The following is a 12,514-nucleotide window of genomic DNA, read 5'->3' as shown; positions in this document are numbered from 1 at the left end:
TTTGAGCTTTATATATATATATATTGGGCTGTGCTACGATAGTTTAGAATTTATGATTTTTAAACTAAGGTAATCGAGATTTCTCATTCATTTGTTTGTATACATTATATTCGCATAGTTAGTGAAACATCTTTTTTTTTTTAACAGACATTACTACAAATGTAAAACAACAAATGGATGTAGTGCAAAAATGTACATGAAGATCAAAAGTTCTGAAAATTCAAATACTTACGAAATTTGCTACGTGGGAGAACACAATCATGCCCCACCCAACCAGCCCAAGTCTTTGAGAAGAACTAGTAGTTTTATAAAGCCCAAAGCCCAGAGTTTGCCAAAATCATCGCCTCCACAAGGTCCATTTATAGAACGAAAAGATAATTTCGAGAGCTATTATTTTAACGAGGAAGAATTTAAAATTGAATTGATTCCTAATCCCATTGTGATGGAAGACACCTTTATGGGATTTAAGGAGCTTGGAATAGTAATCCCTCATTTTATCACTCAAGTCGACAATGTTGTCACCGCTGATGAAGAAAGTTATTCAGGTGAGGCGCAATAATTATAAGATATCCATCTATCTATTTGAAACATGTTAACATTTTATTGGGAAACTAATTTTCGGATGATATGGGATTACAAAGGTGTGTAACTGTTTTGGGATTATCTTTATTTTTATTTTTAGTTTTATTGAACATTTGGTCCTTTATTGATGACATTGTTTAATTGATTTATAAAATGATTTATTTAAAAAATATATACAACCTGCTACATCTCTAGCTATAGTGAAAATGCATGGAATAGATATATTATTTATAATATGAAATTTATTCAATAATTATTTATTTCTTAAGAAAAATGTTTATTATAAAAAGTATATCCATTATAACCACTCTAGCCATGAACTTTGGGGGACATGTTAAGACCTCTTAAGTTTTTAAGTTTGCTTTTGTTTATTGTCCTTACTTTATGATTTATATATATAATAAAAAAATGTTAAATAGTTTTTAGAAACACTTTGTTGGTTCAATAAGATTTGTTAGAATTTGAATAAACAATAAAAAAAATTAGCTTTCAAATTATTTACAAAATTATCAATGTCCATATTAATTATGACATTAATCTCTAATCAATATTGGTTGCAATTAATTAACCCTCTGATTTACATTGATAATCTATGATTGATCTAGTGTATTATTTTGGATTTGAATAAAAATATATGTTCAAATTCTAGATCATTATTATAACTTGACAATTGACATAAGGTTTATATTTGGAATTATAATCATAATGCAATTGAATTTTTAGAATTACAGTTATATGAACAAATGAGTTTGATCTTTTAAAGTTCAGTAAATTAATTAATTTTGCTTAATATTTACTAGTTTGTGATAGTTTCCTTCCTTGCTTAAGTGGTATGACTTATATATAGGATTGAACAATAGTGACCTCTTTGCATTTGTTCATTTAAGTAATGTATACCCCAAACTTTTTATGAAAATATTTATACATAAAAATAATTTGTTAATAATCAACATGATAATAATAAAAAAAGAAAATTTGAGCAATATTGTTGCTTAAGCCATGGTATTGAAAATCGGTTCGGTCATCAATCAGATGAAAGGCTGGGGTTCAACCAGTGGGTTTCATAATGGAAAAAAAATCAAATTATTTATACAATAATAGTCAAAGTAGAAATCAAAATTCAAAATATTGTTTCGCAATTACAATATATTCATTACCTCTATTAGGGACAACACAATTAAAATAAACACAAACTCTTAAGTCATGGATTAACACAATTAAAATAAATATCAACTACTAATTATTCGCAAAACGTTTACACCATTCACCAACATCATCAGTTTAAGTTAAACTACAACCTCCAATCTTTTTGATATCTATACTTTTATTTGGAAAAGAAACTAGGTTTAAGTTATGACTTACAATGTCACTTTAAATCGATTTTTAGTTTGGTAAAAACGAAATCAGTTAGTTCAGGTAAGAGGTGAAGTTTGAAGTGAATGAAAGAGTTTGTCATTCTTAGTGTCTAAAACTAGATATCGGTAATCTACCCAATCTAGTTTGACGACCGATTCACCGGGTTTGCCGATCCAACCGGTGGATCGGGTCGGGTTTCAAAACAATGGCTTAAGCTATTAAACTTGATCAATTAATCACAAAATATAATACTTAGTTATATCATTGTAAAAAGAGAACCTTTAACTAAAGAATGATATTAACTCGTAATCCTTGCATTTTTTACTCTTGCACATATTTTACTGATTTTTTAAAATGATCTAAATATATTTAAAATGATAAAATTCGTTTAAGCACACAACTACAAAAACATGAAGACAGGGCCGACCTTGGGGTAAGCCCGACAAGCCCTTGGGCTAGGGCAGACCACTCCCCAGTTTAATAAAATATATAATTTATATATAGATAAATATATGATTTATAAGCATATCATATTGTAGTATAGTGGTTCTAGCTACATACTTAAAGTTTTAAGTAAGTTAAGAGTTCAAATCCCATCAAAAACATTATTTTTTTTTATCAATTTTTATTACTAAATCTAGGGAAACAACAAAAAATGAATTTTTTTTATTGGGGATAGGGCATCCCAAAACTCGGGGCCGACACTGCATGAAGAAGAAAAAAAATTACTAAATAAGTTATCGAGCTCGTAAGTTCTCTAGAAAAATGATTAACTCCCCTAGTCGACTCTACCAGCTTTCCAAAATGAATCTTAGAAAATGTTTAATCTTATGAATGATACACATTCGTCGAATGTTACACATTCGTCGAATTCTCCAAAATGTTTAATCTTCCTCTATATCTAATTCGGTTAGCGAAACCACTGGACCAATGATCAAACATCTCCTTAACTGTGTAATTTCTATATGTAGCAATGAAACAAACTCAAAATACGTCGTAAATAGACTTTTGATACTACATCAAATTTCTTCCCAAAAAATGATTGAAGAGTCATCCCTCACAATGAATCTAGACTACTCACAAAAACTTTTCAACATAGAATAAACTCCCCTCAAAATGCTACACCTTACTGGATAATTAGACATTTTGGTGAACCAATCAAACCAGTCATTATCATACTTACATCTAATCATCGATGACCAAAGAATATTCGACTATTTTGCAAATCTACTACATCATTTTGATAGAAGAACCTTATTAAAGAAAATAAGATCTCGAATATCCATATCTTCTTGATTTATAAAATATTTAAACTTATTCCAACTAACTAAATGATAAAACGATGAGTTAAAAGATCCTCATGTAAACTTACACATTAAAGGAAACATGACCGAAATCCATTTTTCTTATTTTAAACTAAGCAAGAATATTAGTTTGAATAGAAACTGAATCACTTATTCATATATGATTCATATGACGAATAAATACAATTTTATGTTCGAATTCGATCTATGTAGTAAGTCTAAGATGTTTGGTAATAATAATATTTCTTTGTAATAAAGGCATGCTTATGCTTCGCAATAGATCTCTAATATCTTACTTGAAATTTATGTCATAGAGATAATTAAAAATATACATTATCAAGTTAATTACTAATCATGATACAATATTAAATTAATAATATTTTTTTTCTGAATTAATTAATAATCTTTTTCATAAGTTATTGTAATTTGTAAGTAATTGGAATGATTATATACATTTTTTAACATCATTAATAAAACAAAAAAGTAAATTAAAGTCTATGTTGTCAGTTTACATCTTTTCCTTCTTTTTGAACCCACTAATGCATGTAATGAAGTTCGACATTTGTTATTGTTACATGCAAAAGTTTAATTCAGTTTTACCTTTTTCTTTTTCTTTTTCTTTTTCTTTATTGACATATTCAAATCTTTCTCTTTAGGTGGTCTTTGAAACATTCTATAACATATTGTAAGAAATTAAAATGTTAATCCGTCTTTTAAATTCAATTCATAGTTGAAAAGAAAAACAAAATCCACCAACTATACTTTAAATATAGTTGTTACTTTTGTTCATAAATTCTTGTTTAATTTAAGGAACATATGATTTTTTTTTAAATTAAAATCTTAAATATTTTTTTATAAATTATAAAAAATGTATTTTAAAATAATTTGCATAACATGAGTAATATCATTTGAGTTTTAAAGATTATTGTCAATAAAACAAATTGTAACACTTTCAAATGTCAAATATTGTCGATCTCAACAATATATTTATTGTTTGAATCATGGCTATAAACAAGCATGTCTTTATTTTGTCAAAAAAATTATTCAAAATTTATATATCTCATTTATTTATTTTCACTATCATATCCCTCAAATTCTTTAATTCATCTCAAAATAAAAATAAAAAATTTAATTCAATAAATTAAAAACTCAAATAACATATATTTTTTTTGTCAAACAATATTCTTAAAAAAAAAAATCAATAAAAATCCCCAAATAACCAAACATCTATATCCCCCATGTGGTACCTACTACCATAAAGCCAAACTCAATAAAGTAAAAAAAATAAAATGTAGGCCCCTCACACCATTAAACTCTGACCCACTATTGACTTATTTTATATTACTTAAAGTCTGGTTTGATATCAGTTATTTATAATTATTTTCAAAAATATTAAATATCTAATTTACTATTAAATTTATCAATACACTATTCAAATTATCAACAATGAAATATTTTTTTTTTAAAATATTAATTTATCATATAATTTTGGAAAAAAACTTATCTAGACGTACATACTTATACAAATAATTCACTAAAACTATAAACTAATAAAAGTTTATTTAAATACTATTAAAAATTGGTTCATCTAGTCTCATGTAATTATGATTATTTTTTTTTAAAATTTAATATTCATATTTTATATCTCTTTTCTTTTTATTAATTAATTAATTCATCTATCTCTTTTTTACTATTTTTTTTTATTACTTAATTAAGTCATTTATCTCTTTTTTTACTATTTAAGTATTTTATTTTATTTTCTAATATTTCACTTTTTATTATATTAATATAAATTATTTTAAAATTATTTAGTTTCTTTCTATGAACTCATACTTAAATATTATAATGTATAAAGTAGTTTAATATCTATTATAATATTTAATTAATTAGTTTATAGAACAATATATTCATCTGTCCTCACTTATAATTTTTACTCAATTTATAAATATAACGAGTACAATGTGTTTTACTTGTGGAAGAATAGTTTGCAGCAAATAAAATTTCTTAAAAAAGAGATTATGCAAATAATTATTTAATAAAAATACTTAGAAAAATATGAAAATATTAAAGTATCAAAACATTGAACTATCTTATACATTATAATATTGAAGTATTAGTCTCTAAAAATAGACCAATTAATTTTAAAATAATTTATGATAATATAGAAAGAAATAAAATAATAATAAAAATTAAAAAAATAACAAAAGAGCAAAAGAAGAATAATAAAAAGAGATAAATTAATAAAAATAAATTAAAAAATAATAAAAAGAGATAAATTAATTAATAAAAAATGAATATTTAATTAATAAATATTTAATTTTTAAAAAACAATTAATCAAGTTATTAACATAGGTTAAATAATTAATGAATTTATGTACGTTTAAATGAACTTTTTTATTAATTTATATACTGTCTAAACGAGTTATTTTTCTATATTTTTTAATAACTTACATCAAAATATTTATAAATTTTAATTATTCAAATTAATCTAAATAATTTTGTTTGAAAACATGAGTTAAAATAAATATGTGGATATTAATTTAAACAAAATAACATTCTTGGATTTTTTATATAATATATAAATAATATGAAAGAAAATGACACCCACAACTATATCTTTTACTTCATCTATATTTGTTTTTTTTGTTATTAATTACATTATTCAAATGATCATATCAAACAAGACCTTAACCATTACAAATGACATCATAATCAACTAACTGCCATAAGAAACCATAGATATTTAGAAAGCTCACTCAAGAGAGAGAAAGAAAAATCAAATCCCATTTTCAAAATCATGACCGCCGGCGACAATTCCGCGACGGCGCTCCGCCGTAAAAGAATCATCCGACTTCTTCGTTGTTTCATCGTCGGAGCCATACTCCACATACCAATTGTAATAATCTTTTCCTTCACAATTTTAAAAGTCCGAAATCCAAAAATCCAACTTGAATCCGTCGCCGTCGAAACCCTAACCGTCAATTCCTCCTCCAATTCCTTCTCCATGACCCTTAACGCTAAAATTACAGTCAAGAACACCAATTTCGGGCCGTTTAAGTACGACAACTCGACGGCGGTTTTGTCGTACAGAGAAAAACCGGTCGGCGTGGTCGGTATAAATGGTGGGCAGGCCGGTTTACGTTCGACGAAGAAGGTGGATGTGGTTATAACAGTTATGTCGTCGGAGGAGATGATCGGAGATGATTTGTATTCCGGGAAGGTGACGTTGACGGCGGAAGCGACGGTGGAAGGTAAAGTGGTGATTTTGTGGTTTATGAAAAAGAAGAATAAATTGGTTGGATTGAATTGTACTATGGATTTCAATATCGTCGCTAAATCTGTCGACGGTTTGCTCTGTAATTGATCGCCGGCGATGTCTTCTTCTTTCCTTATCTTTTCTATTTTCAGATGGAATTGGGATTAGTACTTTTTTTTCTTTTTCTTTTTATTTAATCTTGTAATTTTAATTTATATATAATAAGATTCATACTGAATTAATTTTTAATGTTATAATATGTTTTTGTAAAGTGAACTTATTTTTTTCTTTTAAATGAAAAAACTTAATTTTTAAATTTTTATTTAAAATTTAGGAAATCAACCTCTCGTATCCCATTTTAACTTAATACTATTGTGACAATCAGTTGAACAAGGGTTGTACAAGATTTTAAATATCTTTTAAAAAAGTTAAATTTAAATATATTGATATATAAATTGTATATATATATATATATATATAATCACCTACATATGAATACTAAATATTGAGTATGGATAAACACAACAACCTTTTAGCGAAAGCAATACCACGAATCTCACGTGCCAGCTAGGAGAGAGAAAAAACAAAACAAAAATAAAAAAAATTAAATATTTCAGTTTGCCCCTCTTTCTTTTTCTCTCTCTTTCTTTTTCTCTCTCTTTCTTCTTTTCATTTATCACTTCCGGCGAACCCCGATTTCTTCTCTGGCGATTTTTCTCTCCGGCATCCCCGACTTCTTCTACTTTCTTCATCTTCTTTCGATCGAAAATGGTAAGAGAACTCCTTCGTGTATGTTCACTTCATTGTCTGCCTTCGTGTTCACTTCATACTATTTTTTCAAGCTAGTGGTCTAGGTACATCTCCATACAAAACTCCAAGATCTCCCAAATCTCCAAGGACAAGGTAAATAACATATTCTCTTTTAGAATCGTAGATTATTTTGACTATTTGAAGATCGTTTAGGTTTTTGCGGTTAGGGTTAAGGATTTTAATGATTTTAACGATAGAAAATTATGATTATTGTGTATTTGCTGCATTATGGGTCCGGAAATGGATGGTTTAGAGACCCGGAAGTAGAATTATATAATGTTTGGCTGTTATGGGTACCCAAAATGTGGTTTCGGGACCTGAAAGTATGATTATATAATGTTTGGTTGTTGTTATGGGTTTAGTTGCAGAACTAATTTCAATTAGGGTTGTAAAAAAAGTCATTTCTAGTCCCGAAATCACTCATTTCGGGTCCCGAAACGACTCATTTAAAAAAAAAAGTTTTTTTTGGCTGTTTCGGGTCCCGAAACTACTCATTTCAAAAAAAAAGTTTTTTTTTTGGCTGTTTCGGGTCCCGAAACTACTCATTTCGGGTCCCGAAACCAGCTTTTCTGGTCCCGAAACCAGCTTTTCTGGTCCCAAAGCTAGCATTTTTAGTCCCGAAACCAGCATTTCTAGTCCCGAAATCACTATTTTAGGGTGATTTCAGACTCCGAAATGGTTTCTATAATCTTATTGTAATGTTAATTTGATTTGTAGGTCATGTATGAAGATCCAAATCTTTTTATTGATCAAGTTAATGAAGAAATGAGATTATTTGAGATCTCTCAAATTGTAGGTTGTATTTTAAATGTGATATAAAAGACAAATTGTAACATTGTAAATAAATTTTTAATTATGTAAATTTATAGTATAACAACATTATCTTCAATTATTTTTGATTTTCTAAGATTCATTATAATGTTTTAGATTAAAAAATTCAAAAAAGTGTCCCGAAAGCACTCATTTCGAAAAAAAAAAAATTTTTTTTGGCCGTTTCGGGTCCCGAAACTACTCATTTTGGGTCTCAAAACTAGCTTTTCTGGTCCCAAAACCAGCTTTTTTGTCCCGAAACTAGCATTTCTAGTTCCGAAACCAGCATTTCTTGTCCCGAAATCACCATTTTAAGGTGATTTTAGACTCCGAAATGGTTTCTATACGATTTTTTATGGCTATTTTTTTTAAACCAATAATCTTATTGTAACGTTAATTTGATTTGTAGGTCATGTATGAAGATCCAGATCTTCTTATTGATCAAGTTAATGAAGAAATGAGATTATTTGAGATCTCTCAAATTGTAGGTTGTATTTTAAATGTGATATAAATGACAAATTGTAACATTGTAAATAAATTTTTAATTATGTAAATTTCTAGTATATAACAGGATTATCTTCAATTATTTTTGATTTTCTAAGATTCATTATAATGTTTAAGATTAAAAAAATTCAAAAAAGTGTCCCGAAACCACTCATTTTGATTTTTTTTTTGCAGTTTCGGGTTCCGAAACCAGCTTTTCTGGTCCCAACCAGCTTTTCTGATCCCAAAACTAGCATTTCTAGTCCCGAAACCAGCATTTCTTATCCCGAAATCACCATTTTAGGGTGATTTCAGACTCCGAAATGATTTCTATACGATATTTTATGCCTATTTTATTTCTCTTTTAAACCAATAATCTTATTATAATGTTAATTTGATTTGTAGGTCATGTACGAAGATCCAAATCTTTTACAACCCTAATCTAAATCGATTCAGCAGCTAAATCATAAACATTAAACATAAATATTGATATGACAATCATTTCGAACGGAAGATAAACGAAAGAAAGAAAAAAGACTTTCTATTTCAATCGATCGGAAGAGAAGAAGTCGATGAAACGTTTCAGTAAGATCGACAGTGGATTGGGTTTTGGGAAATTGAAACGAAAAATAAAGAGAGAGATTGTCGTGGGGGTTTTGGTTTTGGGAAAAAATGAAACGTTTCATAAACGGAAGAAGTCTTACCATTTCGATTGATCGGAAGAGAAGTCGGTGAAAATGAAAGAAGAGAATCGCCGGTGGGTTTAGGAAAAATGAAACAAAAAAGAAAGAGAGAGAATGAAACAAAAGAGAGAGAAATAATAAGATTTTGGTTTTTGGGGAAATATAAAGTTTCAATTTTATTTTTATTTTTTCTCTCTCCTAGCTGGCAAGGCCACCTTGCTTTCGCTAACTTTTCGGTTGAGAATATCATTTCTCCCAAATATTTATAATTAATATAATTAATTAAATAATTATAAGTTATTTGAAAATTATTTAAATTCCTTTAATAGAAATAATTTATTTTATTAATTAAATTATTTATAAAAATATAAAATAATAATATATTTATATTTTTTCATGTGTGTTTTTGTTTCAAATAAGTGATTTGAATAATCTTTAAATATTTGTCATATTCTCATTTCCCATACTAATCAATTAATAAATAATTACTTTTTTTTTCCAAAATAATTAAAATACTTAATTTTTTATATATATTATTTTTTTATTAAAAAAATATTTTCATAATCAAACTTTTTAAATTTTAATACATCTAAAATTAGTTGAGTTATTTAAATCATCTTATCATCAATTAAAAAATTTTATAAAAAATTGTTTGATTGGTTATTTAAAAAATAAATTACATTAATATTATATTATTAAATTATATACGAATTAAAAAAAAAAACTATAAACCTGAAAATATTACTACTTCAATTTGGATTAAACTTTAAGAGCACTTGAGTGAAGCTTACTTCATTTCTATTTACAACGTCAATACAAGTGAATCAAGCTTCACTCAATAGCGCTTGTTTCACTTCGACAACGTTTGCTCCATTTTGATAGTTTTCTAACGGAAGTTTTCAGTTCGAATTTTCGATCGGATCAGATTTTAACCGATTCAAAAAGTGACTATATTAAAGTCAAAATTAAATTCACCCTATCATTGCGTATTTTAAAACTATGTTTAGTACAATGAAAAAAAGTATAATTTATAATAGTACATGTTTATAGTTGAGAGAATAAATTTTTATTTCAAAAAATTAATTCTAATTTAGTAGGAAGAATATATATATATATATTAATAATAAACTCTTATCTAAGAAGAAGAAAAATAAATTATTTATTATTTATTTTTTTCCTTTTTATTTTTGTTAGATAAAATATATATAATAAGATTATTAATTACAAAAACATGTCTTTTTATTATAGAGTTTGGTAAAAATAGAAAATATATCTCGAAAAAAAATAAGAAAATAATATTTTCTCTTTCTTACTAAATCAGATAGGTACGGTATGAAAATGCTGTATATATTATTTTTCATACAATTTTTCGATAATTCCTACACATATACATGGAACAACATCTTAATCCAGACTCGAATTCATCACCAAGTAGGAGAGCTATAAGGGAGTTCTTTCTAGAGTTACTACGGGTGGCTATTTTTATCCTTCTAATTTCGAGTGTCTTCTTGGATAGTTATAGCGACCCTTAGTCGAATTGGAAAAGGTTTCGAAGAGCGGAAGGTAAGTTCAGTTGTAAGATCCGAAGGAGACTTCATCAAACAAAAAAAGAAATAACTCTCCCATGCCTTTCTTGGTTGAAACAACCCTACGGTGATTGGAGACAAGTATTTCTTCTATCATATTCTCCTGAAATAATTTCGACTCCAAAAGTTTAATCTGAAGTTTGGTTTTATACACAGATTTATAATATTAACTAATTGTTTGGTCTCGTTTTTCATAGACTAGAGTAAAAAAAATTGATTTTATTTGTAACCAGATACAAAACTAAATTTATTGAATTGAGTTTATACATATTGAAAATACCTAAATGTTATTAATATTTTAATTAATTGACGACAAAATAGGTATTAGGTAAACAAATAATAGATTATTTAAAAATTATTTAAATAACACGACAAAGTCCTTAATTTGCGATATTCAGTGAACTTTGATATCACCTAAAACAAACAATTAAACACATAAATTGCATGCATTTGCATAGCAGTTAGAAAAAAATATATCAATATATTATATATCTTACATTGAGAACATGTAAATGGCATTCCAAAGTTGGTCATCAATTCTAGCAACTCTAATGTATTAAAGCTGTTTTTACATTTGATTTTATTTCTTTAATTATTTTGTTTATAATATGTTTTTATTTATTTTTTTAATTAGTATATATATATATATTATAAAATACCTTAAAAAAAACATAGTACAAAAACATTTATTTTTTATTATGTGTTAATAAAATGTATTCATTTGACCCATATGATATTCGAGGCTTGATGGAAAGTTTTCATTACTTGTAAAAGTAATACTTCAACTATTGTTCGAAACTAATTATGTGCTCATAATAATATTCATTCTCTCTTTAATAAGTATTTTTTGTAAATGAATTTATATTTTAAACTATATAGAATATATAATCTTCATTATGATTACCCTTTCTATCATAATATTATTTTTAGTATTAATGAAACTAGAGTACGAATAATGATATAAAAATTGAGAAAAAAAATTAAGATAAAATTGTGATAACATTTTTAATTTACTCACGTATATATCCAAATTAACCCCAACTCTCGACCCGATAATTTGAACATTCTGAAAATTAAGCATCATTATATGTATATATATATAATAATAATTTACTTAAAAATTCGGACACTTTAAAAATTAAATATATATATATATATATATATATATATATATATTAATTAGTTAAAAAGTTGAACTTATATTATTAAAACGTCCCGCTTTCATTAAATTTGGTATTGAATTTAAAATATAAAGTCACTTTAGCCTAATTGGTTAAAGGGTTTTGTTTGTTTTTGTTAGGTTGCGAGTTGAAACATATATATAACATTTTTTATTTTATTTTTAACAGTTTTAAATTTATAGGTGAGTCAACTCACAATCCGACCAAAGTATCAATTTATCCTCACATATATTCATATATTATCTGACACCAGCAATAAGTTTCAGAAATATATTGACAAATGATGTATGAATAATGTGCATGAATTTAGTAGATTAAAAATTTAATAGAAATAATAATTTTAAAATTTTTAAACTACTCAATTATTGTCACATAATTCTCTGAGTGTCAATATTTTCACATTCCACTGTAGTTGAAATATTTTTTCAAATTTAAGTATCTCTAACTTATTATTATTTTTTTG

The 12,514-nt window shown here is 26.2% G+C and overlaps 1 protein-coding gene across 1 annotated transcript; it reads left to right on the top strand.

Annotated features, from left to right (window-relative positions):
* The first annotated feature begins 5,979 nt into the window (after nucleotides 1–5,979).
* On the top strand, nucleotides 5,980–6,747 carry LOC124940162 (late embryogenesis abundant protein At1g64065-like). The gene has a single exon (XM_047480647.1). The coding sequence runs from the start codon at nucleotides 6,040–6,042 to the stop codon at nucleotides 6,604–6,606; it is 567 nt and encodes a 188-aa protein (XP_047336603.1). The 5' UTR covers nucleotides 5,980–6,039; the 3' UTR covers nucleotides 6,607–6,747.
* Nucleotides 6,748–12,514: the final 5,767 nt, after the last annotated feature.

This window comes from Impatiens glandulifera, chromosome 5 (assembly GCF_907164915.1).
Source record: "Impatiens glandulifera chromosome 5, dImpGla2.1, whole genome shotgun sequence".
Taxonomy (NCBI): Eukaryota; Viridiplantae; Streptophyta; class Magnoliopsida; order Ericales; family Balsaminaceae; genus Impatiens; species Impatiens glandulifera.
This window is presented reverse-complemented; position numbering and strand designations above follow the sequence as displayed.

Bases quoted from the DNA above. Each gene is read 5' to 3' on its own strand.
- LOC124940162 (XM_047480647.1), top strand. From the start codon at position 6,040: ATGACCGCCGGCGACAATTCCGCGACGGCGCTCCGCCGTAAAAGAATC.